General features: G+C 39.9%; 1 protein-coding gene across 3 annotated transcripts in view; it reads left to right on the top strand.

The window, feature by feature from the left end:
• Nucleotides 1–27,352, top strand: part of LOC124775363 (sodium-independent sulfate anion transporter-like) — a 223,709-nt gene that overhangs the window by 168,138 nt on the left and 28,219 nt on the right. For all 3 annotated transcript variants that reach the window (XM_047250197.1, XM_047250198.1, XM_047250195.1), the window contains exons 5-7: nt 18,749–18,923; nt 20,268–20,432; nt 20,818–20,979. In XM_047250197.1, the coding sequence (XP_047106153.1) occupies nt 18,749–18,923; nt 20,268–20,432; nt 20,818–20,979 (502 nt within the window). The remainder of the gene's footprint in view (nt 1–18,748; nt 18,924–20,267; nt 20,433–20,817; nt 20,980–27,352) is intronic.

Below are 27,352 nucleotides of genomic sequence, written 5' to 3' on the forward strand. Positions count from 1 at the left end.
TACCCGTATTGTAGTGACGGAATTGTGATTACTGTTGGGGACAGTAGTCTTTCACGTTAGTGATGTGGACGTTATTTGTAGTCGATAGTAATTTTGTAAATCTATGTGGCAAAAGGGGTCAAAATACTTACTAATTTCTTATCTTGACTACCACTTCGAACATTGGCCGAAACTGTGGATAACCACAAAAATATTAATATTTTTTCTTTTCTATAATGGCAACTGTTGTGAATGTATGACAGTCTGAGCGGAAGTTAAATTATGAATGGCCATTGGATCCGTGTTCTGATATGGTGAAGACAGTAAACCACGAACTGCCGAAAATACTGTTATACTTAGTCTGTTTAATGTCTGATGGGCTATAAAAGACTAGTGCGATCACAGAACATTGCTATCAATCAATGATTTACATTAGTAGTGGCAACTCTTTTTTTCGTTCTAGATCTAAAAGTTAACGTTACTTCAACTGCTTCTCCATCGGCATATTTCTGTAATGAGGTTATAAAATGCTTTCTTCGAAATACACAAAATGTATATTGCATATTATATAAATAATATGCTTAACAGCTACGGATTTCGTATAACAAATACACAATGTTAGGACTGTTTTGACGCTACATAAATACCACAGCCGATAGTTACATAATACTAAGCAAGTGAGCGACTCGCATAATCAAAGACAGAAGGTCGAAATACTGGGTTCAGTCGTTCGAAGTTCTTCCGTTACGGAAGAACCAAAATCGATTCCTCCTCACAATCATCGTCTGAACACCGAAATGGAAGATGCGGTACTGAGATAAGTGGCAGACATGAAAATCTACTGAAGTCGCTCAATAGATGAAAGGCAACTGGATCTGATGCGAGATCTATACGATTCTATACACGGTTTGTAGAACAACTGGCTCGCTTGTAGCTGTAGATCGCTGGAACAACGGAAGATTCCAGTTAGTTACAAAATATGCGGGTCGTTGCCGTTTTGAAGGATGTTTCATCAGACCATGACCGCTTGAAGAGCATTTGTCCATACAAGCGACTTATCATTTAGCGCACCCCCCCCCCCCCCTTCGTTTCATCTCGTACATTTTCAACCATATCAGTTTTCGCTACTAACTGTGATGCTCACTGTGTACAAATCCTGCACTTTGGCGCCCCTCTCAGCTTGGTGCACCAAGCACGAGGTTGTGCCGATTGGGGCCTGCATCAGACATACGAGGTGCCTTCTGTAAGTAATGCTACACATTTTTCCTGGGTTAATTTTTGTTAAAAAAATGCTGAATTTGTTGTGGGATATCGTGGAACATTCCTGCTTCAACGCCTTCAGTTACATGTTGTTCCGACAGGTGGCGAAGTTATATGTAGCCTTCAAAATGGCGACTGTAACGGAGGAGCGTTCCAGGAATAGAGCTGCCATTGAGTTTCAAAACTGTTCAAATGTGTGTGAAATCTTATTGGACTTAACTGCTAAGGTCATCTGTCCCTAAGCTTACACACTACTTAACCTAAATTATCCTAAGGGCAAACACACACACACACACACACACACACACACACCCACACACACACACACACACACACACACACACACACACACCCATGCCCGAGGGAGGACTCGAACCTCCACCGGGACCTGCCGCAGAGTCCATGACTGCAGCGTCTCAGACTGCTCGGCTAATCCCGCGCGGCTGTCATTGAGTTTATTTTGGCGGAAAACCAGAGCATCGCAGACATTCATAGGCGTTTGCAGAATGTTTACGGAGACCTGACAGTGAACTAAAGCACGTTGAGTCGTTGGGCGAGACGCCTTTGGTCATCGTAAGCTTGCACAAAACCTGTCCAACCTCCCGCGTTCCGGTCGGTCGCACACAATTGTGACTCCTGCAACGTTGGAATGTGAGGACACTCTCATTCGAAGTGATCAATAGATCACAATCAAACACCTCGCTGCCCAACTGGACGTCTCTGTTGGTAGTGCAGACACACTCGCCCACAAGTTAGTGTACTCAGAGGTGAGTGCCTGCTTGCTTCCTCGCCTCCTAACATAAGACCAATAGCAACTAAGGACCATGTCTGCAGAATTTTTTGCGCGTTACAAAGCTGATCGTGACAACTGTTCGTCGAGCAGTGTCATAGGTGATTAAACGTGAGTTCACCTCGAACTAGAAACAAAACGGCAGTCCGAGCAAAAAGTTCAAAGCATCACCGTCGGCCGGTGAAGTCATGGCGACGGCCTTCTCGGACTATGAGTGGGTTATTCTGTTCAATGTCCTCCCACATGATGCAACGATCAAATCTGAAATGTATTGTGTTACTCTCGGGAATTTGAAGAAACTACTTAAGCGTGTTCGTCGCCACGAAAATCCAGACGAACTTCTCCGTGACAAAGGAATCACACAAGTCTGCACTCCTGACGGGAGCTCACAAAACTTCGTTTGGCTGTCCTTCCTCATCCGCCCGACAGCCTGGATCTCTCACCTTCAGGCTTCTATGTGTCTGGCCCAATAAAGAATACACTTCGCAGGAACTAGTACGTGGACGATGGGGAGGTTATTGATGCAACAAGAGGTTGCCTCCGACGTCGACTAGTAGAGTGGTAGCATGCAGGTATACAGGCCCTCCCAGTAAGGTGTCGTAAGGGCGTCGCGTTGAACGTACATTTTGTTGAAAAATGTCGTTTTGTAGCCAGAGGGTGGGGAATAATGCGGTGTATTGGAAAACCGAGTAAAACCAACCTGCTTTCAAAAAAAGTATGTTGCATTACGTATTGAGTCCCACTCGTAAGTATAGGCCTATTTTGCTGATACTATATGTTGTAGAAGTCTGGAACACGATTTATGACCTTTTTTGGTAAACGAAAAAGTTCTCAATGGGCATCAATGAATTTCGCAAGAAGGGATCTTATGAAATTTAGCTCGCTGTGTTCGACCATGAAATTGAGAGAACCACAGGTAACTGCACCCGGACTGATGCCGTCTCCCTGCGAGGCATTAGGTATTCGATACAGTTCCGCACACTGTCGAACAGAATATGAACTTATGGAATATCGAATCAGCTTCGTGACTGAATTCAGGGCTTCTAATTGATACAACAAAAAATTCCGGAACATTCGTAATTTCGCGCCAGTGGTGTGTTGGAGCGAAATGCGGTTGGCATCCCTGCACACGCCTGTGATAAATGTGTAACTGCCGGAAGTTTCATTGTTGTATGTTTTTTAGTTATTGTTCAGTTCTGTATGGAGTAGAACATTGTGTCGCACAGTTTGCGAATTTCGAGATGGCAGAGTTAGAGGAGCAACGCGTCTGCATTAAATTTTCCGTGAAAGTCAAGAAAATCTTTAGTGAGAGACACACAAATGATGCAGGAAGCCTACGGTGATGAGTACTTAAGCTCTATTCGGTGTTATGAATGGTTCACACGGTTTAAAAATGGCCGTAAGGAAGTTACAGATGACTCCCTTCGAAGTCTACCGACGACGCTAACGTCAGGAACGTAAACGAAATTGTTCGTGCCAAATGAAGATTGACTGTCCGAGAGACTGCAAAAGAATGTAACATTTGAGTTGGATCATGCCACGAAATACTGACACAGCATCTTGTAATGTATCGTGCTGCCGCCAATATCGTCCCACGGCTCATGAATAAGTCGAAAAAGATCTCCGCCTCGCAATCTGTGAAGAGCTTTTGGATCACGCAAATGAGAAAGGGATGTTCCTTAGGAGAATCATAACTGGTGATGAGACGTGGGTCTACCATTTTGATGTTGAGACCAAGGCCCAATCTTCACAATGGATCGGGAAAGGTTGTCCAATCCCAAAAAAGCTCGTCAGGACAAGTCAAATGCCAAAGCTATGCTGACAGTTTTCTTTCGCTTCGATGGATTAGTTCTTCACGAATTCGTGCGACATGGATAAACTGTTAATCGATGGTACTATGTTACGACGCCTGCGAGAAAATGTGAGAGCGGCCTGAAATGTGATGAGACAATTCATGGCTCTTGCATCACAATAACGCACCCACCCATTCATCCCTGTTGGTGCGTGACTACTGCACAAAAAACGAGATCTCTCTGCTGCCTCATCCTCCGTACTCTCCAGATCTGACCCCTGCGGACTTTTTTTTATTTCCGAAGCTGAAAATCCCATCGAAAGGAGGAAGATTTGCAACGATAGACGAGATGAAAGAAAATTCGCAGACGGTGCTTAGCGCGATCCAGGAAGAGGCGCAACAAGACTGGCTGGTTCTGGCTCTGAGCACTATGCGACTTTACTTGTGAGGTCATCAGTCGCCTGGAACTTAGAACTACTTAAACCTAACTAACATAAGGACATCACACACATCCATGCCCGAGGCAGGATTCGAACCTGCGACCGGAGCGGTCACTCGGCTCCAGACTGTAGCGCCTAGAACCGCACGGCCACTCCGGCCGGCGCAACAAGACTGCTTCCGGTAGTGGAAACGGCGTTGGGAATGGAAAAGAGTATTTCGAAGGAGATCATGCATATTAAGTAAAAATTAAGCGTAGCAAAATTTTGTGGGCGAAGTTCTGGATTTTTTTGAACAAACTTCGTGTTTTGTTCTTAACGGAATGAAATCGTCAGATGTAAAAGTAACTTCGGGAGTACCCCAGGGAAGTGTTAGACGGCTTATGTATTTAAATGATCTGGTGGATACTGTCGAGAGCTCGATGAGGCTATTTGTGGTTGATGGGTTTGTGTATATGAAAGTTCCAGCTCCAGACAATTGCCACGAAACTTAGGAAGACCTGCAGAGAATTTGCGCTTGATGCTGGGACTGTCAGTTCACAAAAACCTAAATAAGTGCAACGTATTACGCAGAAACAGACGAAAAGACCTATAATTGTTTGGTTGCGTTATTTGATTGAACACGGAAACAGCCCTATAATATTTGTGAGTAGCCATCTGGGGAGACTTGAAGTGTAATAATCATATATTTGCAAAGGAAATTAAGAAGTCTGCTTTCCAAAAATTACTGGAGTTCTGGAAACTGTTTTAATCACTCAAGTTGGCCTCTCCTATGAATGATCTGACTTAGTCACGATTTCTGAGTGTAGCTTCTTTCATGATTAAGAAAAAAAAAATAATTTCGGATTTTTACCTTTTTTCAAATTTCTCAGAAACTAAACGTATAGTCGAAAAGTTCGAAGCTATCAAAAATGTAGAACATTAAATTCTGCATCTATTGAGTACCAAAACTTTGGTATTTGATTAAATTTTCCTATAGAAAAGCTACACTTTTCGAAAAACACTCGTTTTGTCGCTATGAAACGTGCATCATCTCAGAATTGACCAATTTAACGCCAAATACTATGAGAGAATAGGTGCAGAGCACCAGACTGTGAAATTCCAAAGAAGAAATAGTCTTACATCTAAGACGTATCACATCTATAAGCACACTACACGAAAAGGTCTTCCTCACCAACAGTCAAACGATTTTTAGCAGAATCACGTTCCAAAAAAAAAAAAAAACAAAAAAAACAAAAAAACCCAATAATGAAGAGCTTCGGTACTATTTTGGCTATGAGAAGGTCCCATATCTTCTATCTATGTCTGATGACATAGGTATGCGAAAAACACCAAAAGCTGTGTTTTACATGTTGTTTGATGCCTTTATGCCTCGCCTGGGCCTGTCAACACTGACATGGGACTGTTGATGACTGGAAACAGGCTGCCTGGTCGGACGAGGCCGGCCGTTGTGGCCGAGCGGTTCTAGGCGCTTCAATCCGGAACCGCGCTGCTGCTACAGTCGCAGGTTCAAATCCTGCCTCTGGCTTGGATGTGTGTGATGTCCTCAGGTTAGTTAGGTTTAAGCAGTTCTAAGTCTAGGGGACTGATGATCTCAGGTGTTCAGTCCCATAGTGCTCAGAGCCATTTGAACCATTTGGTCGGACGAGTCTCGTTTCAAATTGTATCGAGCGGATGGAAATATAGTAGTATGGAGACAACATCATGAATCCATGGACCTTGCATGTTAGCGGGGGACTGTTCAAGCTGATGGAGACACTGTAATGGTGTGAGGTGTGTGCAGTTGCAGTGATATGGGACCCCTGATACGTCTGTGTACTACTCTGACAGGTGACACGTACGTAAGCATCCTGTCTGATCACCTGCATCCACTCACGTCCATTGTGCATTCCGACGGACTTCGGCAGTTCCAGCGGGGCAGTGCGACATCCCACACGTCTAAAATTGCTACAGCGTGACTCTTCTCGGTTTAAACACTTCCGCTGGCCACAAAACTCCCCAGACATGAACATTATTGAGTATATCTGGGATGCTTTGCAGATTCGTTATTCCTGTAGTCTCTCTGTGGAAAGAGTGGGTTTTCTGGCCAAATATTTTCCCAAGATTTTATCAGAGGAGCGAAAGACTTGAACTGACGCCACGCAAAGGCTACATTTAAAAGAATGACATCCTTGATGTTAAATGTTTCCAAGATTTATGTGATATCTGCGTCATGTTGGCTGACGATATCAGTCAGTAGGCGCTTTCTGTGATGTGCTTTCAGTGTTTCGATAACATTTTGATCCATCGACGGAATTAGTGCAGCCGTATTTTTTGGCAAATGCAAAGCCTCTGTGTAACAATGAGTCGTCTTAACCCTCAATTCTTCCTTGTCCGGTGTCCTGGAGCACTGTCTAACAACCAAAAGATTTTTCTCTTTACGTTTAGTGGATTTAAATGCCCTGGGGGACTGGGATTTGCGCCATCTAAGAGTTTTAACATGAGCCTTCCAGCAGGATTTGCGCAAACCGTTAACGTGGTACGCTCTTTTTGAGGTTTCCTTCGGGAAACATTTTTCTTCCTCCATTATAAAAGTTTAAGCCTATTTCGTCGACATTATACAGTTGTTCGGCCGTAAGGCCTAGTTCGTCGATTTTGGCGTTTAAATTTTGAATGAACTGAGAAACTTCAGTCTCGTCAGCTGATAGTTTTTCTCCGCTCATCTGCAAGAAGTGGGTGATATGCCGCTCCTTAAAAGTATTCAAACTAACAATTTGCTGGCAGAAAATCTTTGTTGGTCATTTCACGATAGAAAAAGCTGGGCTTTGTTTTAAAATATCTCACGAAATAGTGACGTGCTTGCGTCTGTGTTGTTTAAACCAAATGTTGAGAGCTTCCTCAACTGGAGGGTATTCGCTTACGCGAAGAGTTTTGTCTTAGACTCATCTTCTACGGCTTTTATAAATTATTCTGTTTTACCCCTATTTTTTACTATGTCGTAAGTCGGTAGTTCGCCCGATATCAAAAGTATTAGAAATGGAAGTTGAGAGATTGACCACGGTTATATGTTTTAATAATTTACCATTTATCAGTAAGAGCTACAGTATTATGCTTACGTTTATCGTTTCCACTTGTGCTCGGCATCAAACAACACTTTTCAGTACAAAAATTAAAACAGAACAGTTAATCCATGTAGCAGAATTCATATTCACTAATAACATGAAAGGAGCACTTTCGAAAACACATTAATTATACTGGCGTGAGACACGGGGCAGACATGAGGCGACACCTGTCGCCACAAGTGTGTGCCTCTGTGCCTGGAGCATGCGCAATGCCGACTGTCAGATATCGGATTATCGTGAGTCTGCTGTACTTGACTGTACGGGGTGTCCCCTACGAAGGAGACCCCACAAACATGTGTAGCAATTCCGTTGAAACTGTGTAATTTGAGACGTTTGATTTGGTAACACTGCACTCTGCAACACCGTTTGAAGCAACAGTGCGTTTCCGCACATTGCTGTGGTTGGACCTCGGTGTTCAGTGTTTAGTGACAATGTATCGCTATTCTGCGAAGAGCATATGTTCCTTGTGAAACTGTATTGGAGTACTGGTTCCATTAAGACATGTCAACGAATGTTTGCTGAAGGGTTTGGTGACCAGCATACACCGTCTAAATACAAAAGTTAGTGAAAAAGATGTAGAGCAGTGGAACATTGTTGAATCTTCACGGCGGGGAACGGAAGCCATTATCAGAAGAAAAAGTGACTGACATGAAACAATGATTGTTGGCCTCTTTTACAAAATCTGTTCAATCTCTTATTTCAGGAATGTGGAATGTCGTGGAGCATATGTCACATAGCTGCGAAGAAAGCTGGCATATGTCCATACAGGTTTACAGTAACTGAACGTCAATGACAAGGAAAAATACATTACCTTTTGCCATTGGTTTCAGCAATTTATTTCTCAGACGCCAGGGATATTGTAGTACACATGGCGCAGTGATGAGGCAAGGTTCCACATCTCTGGTTATTGTAAAAATGTAAATGTCGTGTGACTAGGATCTCCCATCGGGTAGACTGTTCGCCGGGTGCAACTCTTTTGATTTGACGCCACTTCGGCGACTTGCATGTCGAGGGGATGAAATGATGGTAATGAGGACAACACAACACCCAGTCTCTGAGCGGAGAAAATCTCCTACCCAGCCGAGAATCGAACCCGGGCCCTTAGGATTGACATTTTGTTCGATCTTGTTCATTGCATTTGTTTGGGGTTGACGTCCCATGACACCCGTTCACGTTCACTGTTGATTCTTCCGCTCAGTTTTTTTTCTTTTATTACAGAGGGCAGCTAATCCTCTGACCGAACACGCTGAGCTACCGTGCCGGCGTCACTCAGCTACCAGGGGCGGACTCTGGTTATTGTGAACCTTCGGAACACACATTTCTGGAGAAATGAAAATCCACATCCACTGGTCGAGCAACCCCTGTATTCACAAAAGATTGGCGTATTCTTTGCACTATCACAGCATTGCATTATCGGAACAGCTTTTTTCAAGTCTACTGTGACAAGTGCAGTTTCCATCAAAATATTTCGGGAATTTGTGAACCAGCTGGAGGATAAAGAAGTTGCCATCGGCTGGTACCAACGGGATGGCATCACGTGCCACACATCTCGAGTGACCATGGTTCAGGTCGAATCATTTGTTTCCCTAGCGGAGTGATTTCAAAAGGACTGTGGTCTCCCAGGATCACTTGATTTAACACCAACTGACTTTTTCCTCTGGATGGCCTAAAAGGCAAGGTCTACAGGAACAAATCATACAACTCGGAAGATTTATGACAGAACAATATCCGTGAAATGCAAGCAGTGACACCAGATGTTCTGGCAGTAACATTTGAGAATCTGCAGTGTCATGTTCAACTGTGTTTATTAAGTCAAGGGCAGTGACTTCCAGCAACTTTTGTGATTCGCCTTTATTTCCCCATGAACAAGATACACGTTCATTTGATTTCATTTCCTGAGTTTTATGCAAATCCTTTAAGTGTAATTTAAGCAAATGTTTGTTTGTGGGGCCATTTTTGAACGGGACTTCCTGTACTATAGACAGCTTGGCTTCTGCTCCATGTGAAACAAAGCCCATTGAGATCCTAGCAAATGCAGAAGAATATATGATGTGATGCATCAGGTCTATTCTTATGATGAACAGCTACTGCTGTTGACATTGTTCAGCAGTCTGTCTGTGATGTCTCTGGGGAGGACACTGACATTCTTGTGATTCTGAGTGCTTCAGCCCCATTACCCCTCAACATTTTTATATTGAAGATAGGCACATTCGTTACTCTTGAGATAAAACTGGAATTGCATGAGAGATCGTTCTGGTACTCAGTATCAAGGGCAGGCATAACGGCCATCAGACTCACTTCTGTATGTAAACAAACCTCAGTTCAGTAGTATATAAGTTCCTCAGTCAAACTGTCATCATCAAAGGAGACTTTAACCAGTCAACAACTAGTACCAAAAATTACAGTTTTGTAAGTCGTGGGTGTGACAAGACATCCCCACTAAACATTGCTAGATGCCTTCTCGGAGAACTATATAGAACAGGTAGTTAGGAAGCCCATTCGTGATTGAAATATATTGTTTCTAATTGCAACAGATACATCTGACATTCTTTCAGAATGTTGACACTGAAAGTGGTATCAGTTATCATCAGACAGTTTTAGTACCAATGATTACCAAAATACAAAGGGCAAATAAAACAGGTAGAAGAATTTATCTGTTCAGCAGATTATATAAGGAGGCAATATCGTCATATCTCAACAAAGAATTTGAAACATGTAGCTTTGGAGAAGAGCATTTAGAATACCTTTGTGTCAAGTTTAAAAGAATAGTTGACCATGTATTTGATAAGTATGAGGGCTGTTCAATAAAGAAGTTTTTTGTTGTTGAGGACATACCTTTATTCATTGTCATAATTTTGATGGTCCTTCTCAAAGTAGTCTTCCATGAATGCGATGCACTTGTCCTAGCATTTCTGCCAGTCTTCAGATACATGCTAGAAACCATTTTTTGAGATGTGCTTCAAAATTGCCTGTGTCGCCTTCACTACTGCTTCTGATGATTGATAATACCTTCCACAAAGGCGTTTCTTCATGCTAGGGAATAGAAAAAAGTCACATAGGGCTAAATCCAGACTATAGGGAGGTTGAGGGATGGACTTCACGTTGATTTTTGTAAGATATTCAGCAACAACATTGGCAATACGTGGCCGTGCATTATCATGGTGTAGCATCCAGCCTGCTTCACGGAAATGTGGTCTTTTGTGCCAGATATGGACTTGAAATGTTTTCAGGATATCCCTGTAGCATTATCCAGTTACTGATGTGTGTGCAGATACAACATGCTGATAAAACATTCCATGAATATCAAAGAATGAGATGACCATAACTTCCCCAGCAGAAGCAACCACTTTTGCTTTTTTGGGGTTGGTGAAGAAGATCCCACACTGAGCTTTGCTGTTTGCTCTCAGGATCAAAATGATGTAGCCAAGTTTCATCAGCGGTGATTGCATTTGAAAGAAACTACGGATCTTCCTCTAACATAAACTTTAACTGCATGCAGCGCTGCACACGAATGTCTTGTTTGGAAATCAACAGTCTTGGAACCCATCGCACGCAAACACGTGTCATGTGTAATTCTTCTGTCACCAATGTGTGGGTGGCACCCAGTGAAATGTTCAGTATTTCAGAAAGTGATCTTAAGGTAATTTGTTGATCCTCTCTCACAATGACAGCAGTCTTCCGTAAGAGCAGTAACTGGAACACCGGGTCGACTTTCCTTTGCAATTGATTGTCTCCTCCCTTTAAACATTTTAAACCAGGTTCAAACTGTGCTGTAGGGAAGAACAGATTCTCCATAGACCTGCTGTAACATTGTATAGGCCTCAGAAAGCAGAATTTCAAAGCAGCATGTTGTTCCTTGCATGTTACCTCCATTGCAGCGGTAGGCTATACTGAATATGTTCGAACTTGCCTGCCTCTCACAGGCGGGAACCAGGAGCCCCAACAGTGAAACTACTATGGCGGGTTTGTTGTACATTAATCTAGCAGAATATCACAGGATTAAATTTTAGCATCAGAAATTATGACCATAAAAAAAATTATGATCATTCTTTATTGAACAGCCATCGTATGTACTTGGTAGAACAGTTCATGATGGGAAAGATACTCCACAGTATACACTGTAAAGAAACTCCTAAGGAAACAGAAACTACTGCATAGTAGGTGTAAAACATGTAGGGCTTAGGATAGAGTGATGCTGAATGCAGCAGGTTTGACTGTGGAGAGGGTAATGCATGAAATGGTCATATACAAAGGCACCAAAGTTCGTCTACAGAACTCGTGGATAACACAGGAACTGACATTGAGGGAAGCAAAGGAAAAATCCTCAGCTCTATTTTCAAATGTTACTTTACAAGGGAAAGGACAAGGGGATTGACGTAATTTGATTCTCACACCCCCGTAAAGACGAGTGAGGGGTGTTTTCATACCAGTGGTGTTGAGAAACAGCTGATACCTGAACTGGAAGGAACCTAGGATCGGGGAATACAAAGGTACTGAGCAAAAATAAAATATTGTCTGAAAGAAAAATATTTTTATTAATTTATCACAGAGTCCACTTTCTAATTTACAAAAGCAGGCAACACTTGTTTGTACCAAAAGATTCTCAAACCACAGTTTCTGTAATACACATCAGCAGATAACAGACACTGGAAATAGTGTATGCATCTGTGACACAGAATAGACTGTAGCACCAATAAATACCAAAACACAGGTGGAAGAGTTAATAGTATAAATTTACACACAAAGCCATGAAGCAGTCCATATACGAGGGTAATCCCAAAAGTGAGGTCTCCTATTTTTTATAAGTACATAGACCCGTCTATTTCCACAATCGTTTACATCTGTTTACAGCTTGAACATTTAGCTATTTTTCGATATAATCACTATTTCTGTCGATGCATTTTTGTAGACGCTGTGGCAGTTTTTGTATGCCCATGTCATACCAGCTGGCCGCCATGCTGTTCAGGAAGTTATGAACCTCTTCTTTCACCTCGTTGTCGGAGCTGAATCGCTTTCCTGCCAAGTGTTCTTTTAACTCAGGGAACAGGTGATAGTCACTGGGCACCAAGTCAGGACTATAGGGTGGGTGATTATGTTCCTCTGAAACTGTTGCAGGAGAGCAGAGCAACGGTTTGCCGAGTGATGTGTGGGTGAGCGTTGACATGAAGAATGTGTATACCCTTGCTCAACATTCCTCTTCTCCAGTTCTGAATTGCCTGTTTGAGTGAGTTTCACAGTACCTGTTGGCGTTAATTATGGTCCCAGTGGACATAAAGTCGACCAACAATACCCCTTTCCGATCCCCCTCCCCCCCCCCCCCCCCAAAAAAAACGGTTGTCATGAATTTACCGGCAGACTGTGCTTGTTTGAATTTCCGCGGCTTTGGCAAAGAAGAATACCGCCACTGGCGTGATTGTTGTTGGTCTCAGGTGTAAAGTGGTATGCCCAGGTTTCGTCACCCGTGACAACTGAGTCCAGAAAGTTGTCATGTTCGGCTGCAAGGCGGTGAAGACGTGCGCGGGAAGCAACTCATTGCCGCATGTGGTCCTTAGTCAGCATGCGCGGCACCCATCTTGCGCACACCTTCCGGTAGTTCAATGTTTCTGATCAAATTCTGTGAGCGGTGCTTTGGGAAACCTCAGGAACCAACATGCAGACATCATCCAGGGTGATGCGCCGATCTTCACACATGCTTTGCTCAACCTTCAACACTGTCATCTCAGAAATTGACGGTCTCCCGCTCCTTGGTTCGTCGTGAATTTCGGTCTGACCAACCTGCAAACTCTCTACACCACTTACAAACATTTTTGACATCCATGCACGTCTCACCATACACTTCCGTCAATTGGCGATGGATTTCAATCGGTGCAGTGCCCTTTGCGTTCAAAAACCGAATAACTGCGCGCAATTCGCACTTGGTAGTAACATCCAACGGGAGCTCCATTCTCCACGGTTGCCAAGCCAAAACTGAGCGCCTCAGTGCGGCGTGCAAATGTTTAAACACAGTACGTGAATCACTCTTCGTAACAGTGTGACCAACTGCCACAAAAAAGAGTTCTGTACTTATAAAAAAAAAATAGGAGACCTTACTTTAGGGATTACCCACATATACAGTAGAAAATTTAAAGAAATTATTCATTTCTTTTAAAAACAATTTCTGTAATTTGCTCGAAACTTGAAATAATATACACATGTGTGAAACACAGGACAGACTGTAACATCAATAATTAACTAGACCCATAGGTAGAATTACTAGTAGGCCTAACACAAAAAACGTACCAGCACAGCTGTAACTCTTACAGTTAATAAGAGTTAAATAATTATTCCAACAAGTTTTATTTAGACAGTGCCATCTAAAGGTATCAGCTAAACATAGCCAGTAGAATGATCAGAATCAGTTTAGTCTCAAATGACAAACACCACTCAGAAGTGACTGCACATTGGGGAGCATTGTCTCATGAATCATGATTAACAGTTAATGCCCAAAAGATATAGCGCTTATTGTCATTCCTGTATCGGAACAAAGTGAATGGTGGAGAATGTAAATGACCACAGCCACCAGTCGAGTCAGCATGAATATGCCAGAAGTCTAATTTCAGAATATGATGTCACCACACAAGCAGTACAAAGCTGCAACTCCCCAGCAGGTGATGAACAACCACCATGGCTCTCATGTATAAGCCCCAATGCCATGTGAGGCAAACCCCAGAAAATCACTTGTTAGCTGCACTCATGCTTAAACTTCTTGCCATGTAACCAAGGCACCACCACTTGAGATGCCAAGTAGATGATAGCTAAGCAACACTGAGCAAAGATTTTCTGCAGAAGTAGGAATCAATATAATGTCATGCTTAGCTGAAATGGACAAAGCTGTAGGACCTGATGGAATTCCTATCAGATTCTTCACTGAATTTGTGGTTGAGTTAGCTCCCTGTATTAACCATAATATACATTCCATCAGCCATGAAGTCAGCTTGTTGTACAGTTTTAAAATATATCTGAGCTCAAATGTGGTGATCACCTTACATGCCAGCAAGTGTGGGCTCCAAAAAAAAAAAGATCATATGAGATCGAACTTGTACTTTCTCACATGACATCCTGAAAGCAGTACTTCATGATGTCTCAAAAGCATTTGTCTCGGTATCACATCTACATTTGTTGTCAAAAGTTTGATCATTTGGGATAGTAAATGAAATTAGTGACTGAATTTAGGATTTCTTGGTAGGGAGGACACATGTTATCTTGGATGGGTAGTCATCAAGAGAATTAACATCAGGTGTGCCCCAGGAAAATGTGTTGGGACCTGTGCTGCTCATGTTGTATATTAATGAACTTGAACTTGCTGGCAGTGTTAATAGTAACCTCACATTGCTTAAAGATGATGCAATTATCTATAATAAAGTGCAGTCCAAAAAGAGTTGCATAAATATTCAGTCAGATCTTGATAATATTTCAAATTGGTGCAAAAATTGGAAACTTCCTTTAAATGTTACGAAATTTAAAATTGTGCATTTCACAAAATCGAACATTATTGCATAAGTCATCATTAGAATTGGTTTACTCGTACAAATCTCAATGTGTAATGATTTGTAGGGAATTAAAACTGAATGATCACACAGGTTCAGTTGTAGGTAAAGCAGACTTTCATTTGTTGGTAGAATACAAGGGAAATATTATCAATCTACAAAGGAGATTGCTTAAAAAATACTTGTGCAAACCATTCTGGAATAATGTTTAAGTGTGTGGAACTGATATCAACTAAGACTAAATGGAGGAGAGCTTCACAAAGATGCTGAGGAAAGTGAACTGGCAAGTACTTGAACATAGTGACAGATTATCCAGTGAAAGTCTACTTACAAAGTTTCAAGAGCCAACTTTAAGTGATGAATCTGGGAACAAACCACAGACCCCTGTTTATTGTACCATAGAGATGGTGAAGACAGGATTAACCTAACTGCAGCACACACAGTGGCGTTTAAGCAGTAATTCTTCCTGTGCTCCATATGTGAGTGGAATAGGATGAAGGCCTAAAAACTGTTACAGTGCGACCTACCATATGCCACACACTTCACAGTGATTTGCAGAATATGATGCAGATGCACAATAGATGATAGTAAAAGTGACACCTTGGTGACTACTCCCTACCAAAAAAATAAAACACTGTGGAGTAATTGGTCATTCAACACAATTGTAGACAACTATCTGGTTGATGAACATATGCTGGGCTTCACAAGTATATCCTTTTCTAGCAGATGCTGCAATCTGTTTTAGTATTGCACCTTGCTTGATTGTCAAGTACATCTTGCTTTCTCCCTCATCAAATCTAATCATGTTGAACACTTGGAGGACTAAACTGAGTGGGTGATCCAACCAGTTAATATCATAATTGATGTCTGCACTGCACTCAGTAATATTAAGCATGCCATGAGACTAATAGACATTTGAACACATACATACTAGAGTCATACTGTATCACAAGTCCTTGCTATGGGAGAAAAAGATGAAATATTCCTGGTATGGCACAGTGAAGGCGTTCATACCAATGTGACTGGAATTTTTCATTTGGGTCATTGATAGATGTTGTGTAACAAGTTAAATTAATTTTCAACTTGATCTGCAAAGTTGTTTTCTTTGTGTGTATTTGTAGATTGGTCATGTTGTTGTATGTGTGTAGTTGAAACATATCAACTGCAATACTTTGCAACTGTAAATACCCTGTTTTGGATGACTAAATGCCAAAAGAAATTGTCTGACATTGTTGGTAAAATGTTATAAGGAACCCGCTCATTATGTTTCAAAATTTAAGAAAATAATTCACATGTAGGTTGTAAAAAAAACTGCACACATAGATAAAACCAGAAGAATATGCTCAATATGAAACTGGTCAATCAGGAAACAATAGTGCATGAAATTCCTGACAACATTGGTGTGGTATAATATAGAAAGATGTACAGCACATTTTGTGCAAAAAAAGTAAGTGGGAAGTTTCTGAAAGAAGGATGCTGCATTTGTTGAATACTGACCCAAAGAAACACAAAAATTAATTTCTCAGCAGCGTTTATGCATTTTAAAAAGAATATATTTGTTTTTGTACATTAATTGGTTGCTGTAGTAAGAAATATTCACCACTTCATGGCTAGAGACACCTGGTGGCCATTCACCCAAAAGCTAATACAATTTTATCACCTGTAACGACTAGGGTAGTTGTGGTCTAGACTGCAAAAATATGTCCCCTTACGGATTGCCTTACAAAGGATAAAACAGTAATTCGTAGATATTATGCCACTCTTCTGGGCCGGGTTGGTTGAAACATACATGAGATCCTTTGACTGTAAGAATAGAATAATATATTTCATCTAGAAAGTGAAGTTACTCACAAAGATAGTTTTGCAGTGGGTAAACTGATTCAATTGAAATAGCAATGTTTCAAAAATCCATTACCCTCATGAGATTTTGATGCTCCCTAACCACAATGTATTTACACATAAAGTTAAAATTGGGGCTGAAAAAGTCACCTTTAGCAGCTACAGGTGGGTATTTTGTAGACTTTTATTGCATTTCATGAACAGAGGACGCTCACTGAAAAAGTGACAGACAAATCTCATTGATCAAAATATTGCAGCTTTTGTTAAATAAAAATGCTTTCAATTCAAAAAGTAATCTGTCAGGATGACACTTTTCCTCCTTTCCATTGAAAATCAGCTCTAAATATTTTGCCTAAGACAACAAAGTCATAATATTTTAGATATATTAGGCTTTTTGTCAGGAAATCAGAAGAGCCCTTCCAGAAAAAACTAACCTTTTCAGAAATGTTCATAAAAACAATTACTAAATAAGTAGTATACTTATTTTGTAAGAGTAATTACTTCTATAAACCAAATTTAGTACACATACTATCTGCTATACGAGAATCAGCACTGTAGGGGTTAGAACCTCCTAGCTCCAGTGGAGACACAGGCAAAAAAAAAAAAAAAAATTAAAATCCCTAACATCTAGGCTTCCCAGCATGACAGGTGTCTCACGGAGGTAGTATTGGCATGCCTTGCAGGGGCTATACATGCAGATGGCCACAATTGAGCAGATAGAAGGTGGAGGAGAAGATGGATGGTGAGAGGGAGGAAGATGAGGTGGCCAGAGGAAAGGAAGAGGAGGAGTTGGACAGACAGAGGAGGGGGGGGGGGAGGGGAGGAGGAGGTGGAAAGATAGAGAGGAGGCAGGAAGAGATGGGCAGAGAGATGGTAGGAGGAGAGGGACAGTGAGAGAAATAAGAGGAAGAGATGGACTGAGATAATGGAGAGGGGATGGACAGAGGGATGAGGGGATGGACAAAGGGAAGAGGAAGGAGTGGAAGAATAGTTAGAGAGATGAGAGGTGGATATGGGCAGAGTGAGGAGAAGGAGCAGGTGGACAGAGTGAGAGGGATTAGGAGATGGACGGAGTGAGGGTGGAGGAGGAGATGGGTGCTATATGACATACATTTAAGTGGGTGAAGCCATGGGGAAAAAGACTAGTTTGTTTATGTATATCAGAAAAGAAGGAAACAAGAATTGCTGTGGGTGATTGTGTTTGGGTGTTCATGTGGCTGAGTGTCTGAAAATATATAATTAAACTGGAAAGTGAGTAGTATTTGGAATGGCAGTGATGTCTCTGTACTATTAGGCATGTCTCTATGCCACTAATGAATCAGTTTCAAGCAGATTTGTTTATTTTTTCAGTAGAGTACTTTTTTTTATTGCGTACACTTTTCACACAAATTTATGTTTATGTTTAGCCCATGATATCTGCTGTGGTGAGCCATTTTAGTGAACAGATGAAGATGTTTATTTCTGTGCTATCTGTGGGTATATGGTATATCTGCATTCAGATGAAATGATATTCAAACTGTCAGACATTTTTATATTTAGCATTCACAGTTTATTCAACTGAGGAAATGTAGTCATTGACATGTTTGCAGCTCATACTGATCATTTTCAAGTACCCCACCCCTGTGCTCTTTTTTTGTTAATAGTTTAGTCTCTTTAGCATTTGGCACACATACTCGTAAGCCATTTGTTACATTTTACTATATTTGATTTTTACTGCTTATTGGCAGTATAATTGAATATCTTTTCAGTTAAGAAAGCTTGATAATATTTTTGATAGATGCTGAAAGTGGCTTTTAATTTAGATTTTTGTTGTGTTTTAAGTATGGCACATTGTAATATCTGTAATTTCACTCTATTCTGTCAGTGTTGATCTAGCTACCTTTGTTTGTATAGCGACTGGGCTGGTATCATTGTGAAATATCCTTTACCTTTTTAATAAAATGTTTTTGCCAGTGTGCATCTAGTGCAATTAGTGTAAATTCCATCATGGGCTATTTTTCAATAATAATACTCTCTTGTTTTAGAAAATAAATGAATTTGACAAAAAGCGAGATCTGTCTGGTAGTGGTACAGCAAGAAAGGCATTTAGTAAGGCACTGTGGTTCCTATCACTTGGTCGCAATGCAATTGTTGCTGTCATTGGAACTGGCTTAGGCTATGCCCTTTTCAAAGATGGAGAAGCCCCTTTTAAGCTAACAGGTGAGTGTAAATTTGATTTCACACATCTAACAGAAATTTTAGTTTTTTATAATTTCAACAGCCTTTTCTAAAGACTTACATTGTAGGTTTGGATAGTATCTCTCTCTCTCTCTCTCTCTCTCTCTCTCTCTCTCTCTCTCTCTATATATATATATATATATATATATATATATATATATGAAATCACCAAACCACCTTCCCTACCCTCTGGCTCCTACCCTTGTAACCGTCTCCGGTGTAAGACCTGCCCCATGCACCCTCCCACCACCACCTACTCCAGTCCTGTAACCCGGAAGTTGTACACGATCAAAGGCAGAGCCACATGTGAAAGCAACCGCGTGATTTACCAACTGACATGCCTACACTGTGAAGCATTCTATTTGGGAATGACCAGCAAGAAACTGTCCATTCGCATGAACAGACACAGGCAGACAGTGTTTGTTGGTAATGAGGATCATCCTGTGGCTAAACATGCCTTGGTGCACAGCCAGCACATCTTGGCACAGTGTTACACTGTCCGGGTTATCTGGATACTTCCCACTGACACCATCCTATCAGAACTCCGGAGATGGGAACTTGCCCTTCAATATATCCTCTCTTCCCATTACCCACCTGGCCTAAACCTCCGCTAATTTCAAGTTGCCGCCCCTCGTACATACTTGTCACTCAACAACATCTTTGCCTCTGTACTTCCGCCTCGACTGACATCTCTGCCTAAACTCTTTGCCTTTACAATGTCTGCTTGTGTGTGTGTGTGTGTGTGTGTGTGTGTGTGTGTGTGTGGGCGCGCGTGCGTGCACACACACTCTTGGTGGAGTGGGGAGGATGTCATGTAGAATGGATCTCATTTCAGAGCAGGAGTGTATACCTGTCCCTTTTTCCCCCTAAGGTAAGTCTTTCCGCTCCCAGGATTGGAATGACTCCTTACCCTCTCTCTTAAAACCCACATCCTCTCGTCTTTCCCTCTCCTTCCCTCTTTCCTGATGAAGCAACCTTGGGTTGCGAAAGCTTGAAATTTGTGTGTATGTTTGTGTGTTTTTTATTGTCTCCTATCAACATACCAATGCTTTTGTTTGATAAGCAACACCATCTTTATTTTTAGATATATTTTCCCATGTGTATATATCTAATTGCAAAACGTTGTAATGTAAACTAATAAGACCACATTTTCAATAATACTTTTTGAGATTGTGGACATCATATAAGATTTTTTCAGTAAAATGCCCAATTCAAAACTAATTATTAATGATTGACTTAATGATAAATCATACTCTGTTTTAGTTAAAAGTTGTAGTAGAGCTAAACCGTATAAGACGCAGTGTTGACAAGTGTTTTATGTTACAGGTGACATTGGACAAGGCTTGCCCCCATTTGAGCTTCCACCTTTTTCAACAAACTTCAACAACAACACTTATGATTTCTCACAAATGACAGAAGCACTTGGTCCAACAATTGCAACCCTTCCTGTTGTATCTATCTTGGAAACTGTTGCCATTGCTAAGGCATTCTGTAAGTACTTTATTTTATGTCAGTTTTGCAGAGAAGACCCAGAGTCTTCTAAAGTTTTGCTGTTTTATGTAATTTTAATCATCAAGTATATTTCTTTAGAGAATGGTAACTGGATAATACATGACATGAAAGCTGCATTCCTTTAGAAGTGTCAAGTTAGCGAAACTGTTAATGCCAGTGTCAATACATTTTCTTGGAACTCTCTCTCTCTCTCTCTCGCTCTCTCTCTCTCTCTCTCTCTCTCTCTCTCTCTCTCTCTCTCTCTCTGTGTGTGTGTGTGTGTGTGTGTGTGTGTGTGTGTGTGTGTGTGTGTGTGTGTGTGTGTGTGTCAGGCCTATTGTTCATAACTATTTAGCTACAATTACCTAAACTGTTTCCTCCACAGCCAAAGGTAAAGCATTTGATGCCACACAAGAGTTACTTGCCTTGGGGATCTGCAATATTGCTGGTGGATTTGTTAGAAGCATGCCAATAACTGGATCTTTCACTCGTACAGCTGTAAACAATGCCTCAGGAGTAAAGACAACATTGGGAGCACTTTTCACAGGTATTAAATGGAACTTATTGAACATAAAAATAATTTGTCTGACAGCAAATACAGGAAAAAGTGTTCTTGACATTTTTGTTGTTGTTGTTGTTGTTGTTATTGAAATACCTTACGACTTGAGAGAAAATATTTGTGATAACTTTTGTACACTTTTCTTCCATTTTACAACATAAAATGTGAAAACATAGGTATTTACTGTTGAACTTCTTTGTGCCTTTGGCTTCATCTTTTCTCTATGGTTAGAAGTAACTCCTTCGAAAATGAAAGCCGGGTTTGAGAAGAAAACCTGATGAGAAGATAAAAAAATTGGTTCTCAGAGTTTCAGTATTTTTCAACCAGATTGATTATAATAGGGAATTATGCAAAATAATAGCTAAGCTTACTAGGTGTGTAAGAAAGACTGCAAAGGCTAGGAAAGTTTCCACGTTCAATAGGAAAATTTATTACATAATTAAATACTCAACTTGATAGTGGTGTATGAGGAGTGTTAGGCAAAGTAACTAACATCACTCTATGGAAAAGTAATAGATTTTTCTCATAATTCTAGTACCAAAAATCTTTTAACTTGGATGTTTGACAGGTGACTTTTTTGCACTGAAGATTACTGTATGTCCATCATTAACTATTAGGTCTACAACTTTGCTTCTGCCATTTTGCAATAGACGGCAGTAGCGGCAATTGGAGTTTTGGTGGATGGTCATAAGTGTAATACAATAAGCTTAGGCATCTGTGAGCATAATGCCATAAAAATATTAGTCAATTTGTGATTGCATCATAAGGTTATTCTTGATTAAGTACGTCAACTTACGTACCCATTTCTCCACATTTGCGGGAAGTTTTAATTTTCTGCTGCAGCTTTGGCTCTTAAAATGCTGTGTAAGACAAATAGTGAGGGAACTCTTAGTGGAAGAACATGCACAGAATGTTTTAAACACCTTAAGAATGGTGATTTTGATGTCAAAGGCCAGCATGGCAGTGGAAGACAGAATGTTTTCGTAGCTACTGAAACAGGACATCATTATCAAAAGCAATTGATGCATTCGAGCCCAGCACTGAAACACAAATGGCCACAATAAAGTGATAGACACATTAGTGTAATTTTGCAGCAGGTCAGTGCTCAACCCCATGTTGCAAAACCCATCAAAATATACATGGAAATGTTGAAATGAGAAGTCCTATCCCTTCCACCATATTCTCCATATGTTACTCTCTCTACCACCTTTCTCAATCTGTGGCATACAGTCTGGCTGACCAGCACTTCTGGATCATATGAACAAGTGCAAAATTGAATAGATTCATGGATCCCCACAAAAGACACCCAGTTCTTCCACTACAGGATTTGTATGCTATCCAAACAATGGGAGAATGTAGTGACCAGCGATGCGCAATACTATGAATCATAATTTTTTTGCAAGTTTTTCATAATAAAGCTCCAAACTTTGAGAAAAATTGGTGGAAGCAAAGGTGTAGACCTAGTATATACCATCACATTTATTGGAGAATGCTACGAGAGGACCAAATCTGACTGACAAATATATGTGTGGATCAAAATATGTGAACATTTAATGACTGTAGTAAAGAACAATGTGCACAAGATCTTTAACAATATTTCAGAATGATCAGTGATGTTTTGAGCTTCTTTCTAGCTCAATATTGGTTCCCCATTTTGATTTTTTAACTCATCCATACACACTAAGTGATAACAGTGATGTGGGACCTGAGGGATTGAATTGTAATTCCACGTTGTCCTTTGAGTGCACGAAATGGAAGTACGGATCAAATACCTGAATGTCACATTTCTGCCACTTTCATTATCAGATGGAAACCACTGAATGCTGAAGGTTAAGGAACAAACAGGGAATGGTAAAATTGATCTGAAACTGTGTACTAAATTTGACTACCCATGTATGAAGAATGTAAGTTAGCAGAAAAGTAATTCCAATAACATTTCCTTATTTACAATAAGGGTACATGCAGTACAGCACACTAGTAATTTTAAACAATATTTTGTTTACTATGAAGGCAGTCTATGATTAAAAACTGCTCCACCATTACTTTTACATTATTGTGATTGAAGATAGGTGTAATACTACTAAGGCAAGGTTCTCTGCAGAGAGTGATATCCTGAATAGGACTCATATTCCCAACAGATATTTTCTTGAAACTTCCTGGCAGATTAAAACTGTGTGCCCGACCAAGACTCGAACTCGGGACCTTTGCCTTTCGCGGGCAAGTGCTCTACCAACTGAGCTACCGAAGCACGACTCACACCCAGTACTCACAGCTTTACTTCTGCCGGTACCTCGTCTCCTACCTTCCAAACTTTACAGAAGCTCTCTTGCGAACCGCTATATCCTTTCTTTCAGGAGTGATAGTTCTGCAAGGTTCGCAGGAGAGCTTCTGTAAAGTTTGGAAGGTAGGAGGCGAGGTACTGGCAGAAGTAAAGCTGTGAGTATCGGGCGTGAGTCGTGCTTCGGTAGCTCAGTTAGTAGAGCACTTGCCCGCGAAAGGCAAAGGTCCCGAGTTCGAGTCTCGGTCGGGCACACAGTTTTAATCTGCCAGGAAGTTTCATATCAGCGCACACTCCGCTGCAGAGTGAAAATCTCATTCTGGAGATATTTTCTTTGTTTTGTGACTCTTCAGGAAATGGGGAGTTTAAAGCCCACTAAACATGGTCGTGGTAAAACTTGCATAGATGAAGCTGCTGAAGTTGTTATCACTTCTGTTGCAATGAATGTACATGTGAGCACACACAATCTATATTATTGGTGTGGATTTTCCTTTGTTTTTCCATTTGTTTACTGTGAACTACAGCAAGTGGAAGAGTTAAATTACCCCAAATACCTGCACTGTGTGCCAGAACAGGACTGTCAGAATCAATTTTGTGCTCCACCTATAATAAAAATGTGTTTACGTGGATGGTATGCTGCGGTATGTTTCTGAACAAGTCTTAAGGAGAGGAAATGTATCACTGAATAAAAAAAATTATAGGATGCTGTTACCGTTTGTATCATCATAATGAATGAAGTCACAAGAAGCCCCTGGTAACTAAGCAACATTTACTGCATACATTTCTATATTTTGCTTCTGGACTAAAAGTTATTTGTAATAGTCAAAATAATTGAGACACTCTATGTGTACCCATTAGAAATGTTACAAGACTCACTGTTATTAATCCCAGGTACTGACTGAATAGGTACTGTCAAAAATTTCATGGCACTAATCATGACTGATGCTGTTGCATATGGAGAAGTTGCAGTGTCAGAAAATTATTATGAATTCAGAAAGACCTGCAGAGGATTTATGCCTGGTGTGAGGATTGGTAGATGACTCTCAAGATAAACAAATTCAATGTATTTTTGCACAAATGTGTGGAAAGAAGCAATTGATCACTGGTTAGTGATCAGTTCCTAGAGACAGTAGCAAATGTTAACATAGTGATGCATCCAGAGCAACTTCAATTTGGACTACCACATAAAACTAGTTCATAAAAAAATGCATCACTGGAAGAATCCTAAGGAAATGTAATTCACCAACAGAGGGAGCTTACAAAACACTCATTTTAGAGATCCTTGTACTGTACATCAGTCAGGGATCATTATCAAGGATTAATAAAAGTAGATAGATCTCCAAAGAAGCTAGCATTTTTTTCCACGAGTTTATTTAGCAAGTGCGTCACAGAGTTCCTCAACCAACTCGATTGGTCTATGCAAGGGAGGGCTTTTGTGCCATGGAAAGGTCTGCTTTTAATATGATCAAGAGTATGCCCTTCAAGAAGACTTGGGTGATATATTGTTTCAGCCAAATATTTTTGTAATATGCACATGATGCTAAAACCAGTTGAAGTTAGTACTGATAAATCTAACTGAAAATGAAACAGTAAAGAGAAGGAATGACAATGGTACACAAAGTATGTTCCATTGCAGCTGACATCTGAAATACAGATATAGATTTCTAACTGATTAAGCATCTCAAAAATTTTGCATTTTAGTAAGCTTTATGTTTGTTAACAACTTTGTGTCACATTCTAGTTTACTGCAAACTTAACAGGGTAGATCACAATTCCTCTTGTTAATCTCTTTTCGCTTGTCAGTCAAATTTTTCATCATGTAAGTGTAGAATGTCAGTGATATTTACCAAACATGGTATCATGTTGAGATGTAACACAAGATACCAAACAAAAAGTGTCACTGAAATTTTTCACATCATCATTATTTGTTAACATATTTGTTTTTTATTAATAGTGGCTTATTGGTCTACTCATGGATGACATATCTACTTATAACAATGAAAAACATGTGTAGTATGCAGTTTCGGCACGTTCTGTTAAGTTTTCCAGACCTATTTGAGATGTAAACAGCTGTTGTAACTATATGGAATGATGCAGTTCCTTTAGCAAGGTAAAAATCCCCATGAATGACATGACAATGTTCCTTTATCCAGTAACTGAATCAGAGGTACTAAATGCTATAAATAAGTTAAAAAATAAAATGTCATGTGGGTGTAATGGGATTCCTGACAAAGTCATTAAGCAAAGTGCAGGAAACATAGCCTCACATCTCACTGAAATTATAAATTAATCTTTTAAGACAGGGGTATTTCCATCAAAACTTAAAATGTCAACTATAAAGCCACTTTACAAGAACGGCGATAAATATGATGATAGTAACTTCAGGCCTTTATCAGTGTTGTCAGGTTTCTCAAAAATAATAGAAAGGATAATGTATCATAGACTATACAAATTTCTTATGAAGAATAGGATATTGGTTAATGTGCAAAATGGTTTCCATAAAAATAAATCAACTGAAACAGCTATCTTCAATTTTTTGCAACTTGTTCTAAATTCCATAAATAGAAAGGAATTAAATTGTGGATTGTTTTTAGACTTATCAAAGGCCTTTGATGTCATCAACCATAAGTTACTGCTTAGGAAGTTATATGCCTATGGGATACGTGGAGTTGCCCACAAATGGTTTGAATCATATTTGTCGGACAGGTATCAGAAGGTGGAGATAAGCCATGCAGATAGAACATATTCATCAAGATTCGAGAGTGTTTTGTACAGAGTACCCCAGGGATCTGTATTAGGGCCATTACTGTTTTTAATATTTATCAATGACCTACCAAGTCAACTATCTGAAGCAGAGGCAGTACTGTTTGCTGACGATACAAGTTTGTTTGTTAAAGCAAATAGTGAAGCTGACTTACAGGAAAAAGTCACATTAGCAACAGACGAAGCAGACAGATGGTTTAATGAAAACAGACTCATTGTGAATGCCAAAATAACAAAGTGGATCAACTTCAGACATATTACAAATAAAATAAAAGCTAACCTTACAGTAGAACTGGGTAAGTGTAAGATTGAACAAGCATCATACACTAAATTCTTGGGAGTATGGTTTGATGAACACTTACGATGGGAAAAGCATGTAATATCATTGAACAAAAAATTAAGTCAAACATGTTATATACTTAGAATGCTTAAAAGCTCATGTAATATTAATAAAGTGTTGTGTGTTTATTTCTCATTCTTGCACAGTTTATTAAGATACGGTGTACAGTTTTGGGGGAACAACAGTCTAACAAAACATTCATTTAGACTACAAAAGAAGGCAGTCAGAATAATAAAAGGTATAGGATATAGAGACTCTTGTAGGCAAGCTTTCAAAGAATTAAAAAATCATGACACTACCATCCTTATACATATATGAAAGCATATGTTTCTTAAAAGAACACGAGGAATTTTCTACATTAAACAGAGAATTTCACAACTACGAAACAAGGAATAGGAATGATTTCTACAGAGAAATTCATAAAACAGCTATGTTATCACAAAAGTGTACTGTACCAACCCAAAATCCTCTACAGTGCTCTCCCCAAAGAACTGAAAATAATACCAAAACTGCACATATTTAAAAGAGAATTAAAAAACATGTTATTGAGCAATAGTTTTTAAAGTACTGAAGAGTTTATGAATCATTAACAATAAAAGTGCAGTTAATATTTCCCTGACATAATAAATATTTGTAATTGCTCACATTTAAATACTTGCTGTTTCTATGAAAGTGTGAAACAGTGTTAATGCAAGAATGGAAATAATCTTTGTTGTGAGAATCACGAGCTTTTCTTTTTCTTTTTTTTTTTAAATCCTACTTGTATATTTTTATGTTAATGTTCTTATAGTTCTATTAAAATTGTAATGTGTAAGTGACAAGTAAATTCAATTACAAATTTTCATGTACATGTATTTTAAATTGTAATGTTTATTGACAAGTCCCATGTGATTTTGGTGATGTACCACAAGGACGCCAATAAATTGAATTGAATTGAATTGCACTAATCTCAGTTTCAATCCTTTGGACATAACTGGTTT

This window comes from Schistocerca piceifrons, chromosome 2, assembly GCF_021461385.2.
Source record: "Schistocerca piceifrons isolate TAMUIC-IGC-003096 chromosome 2, iqSchPice1.1, whole genome shotgun sequence".
Lineage (NCBI taxonomy): Eukaryota > Metazoa > Arthropoda > Insecta > Orthoptera > Acrididae > Schistocerca > Schistocerca piceifrons.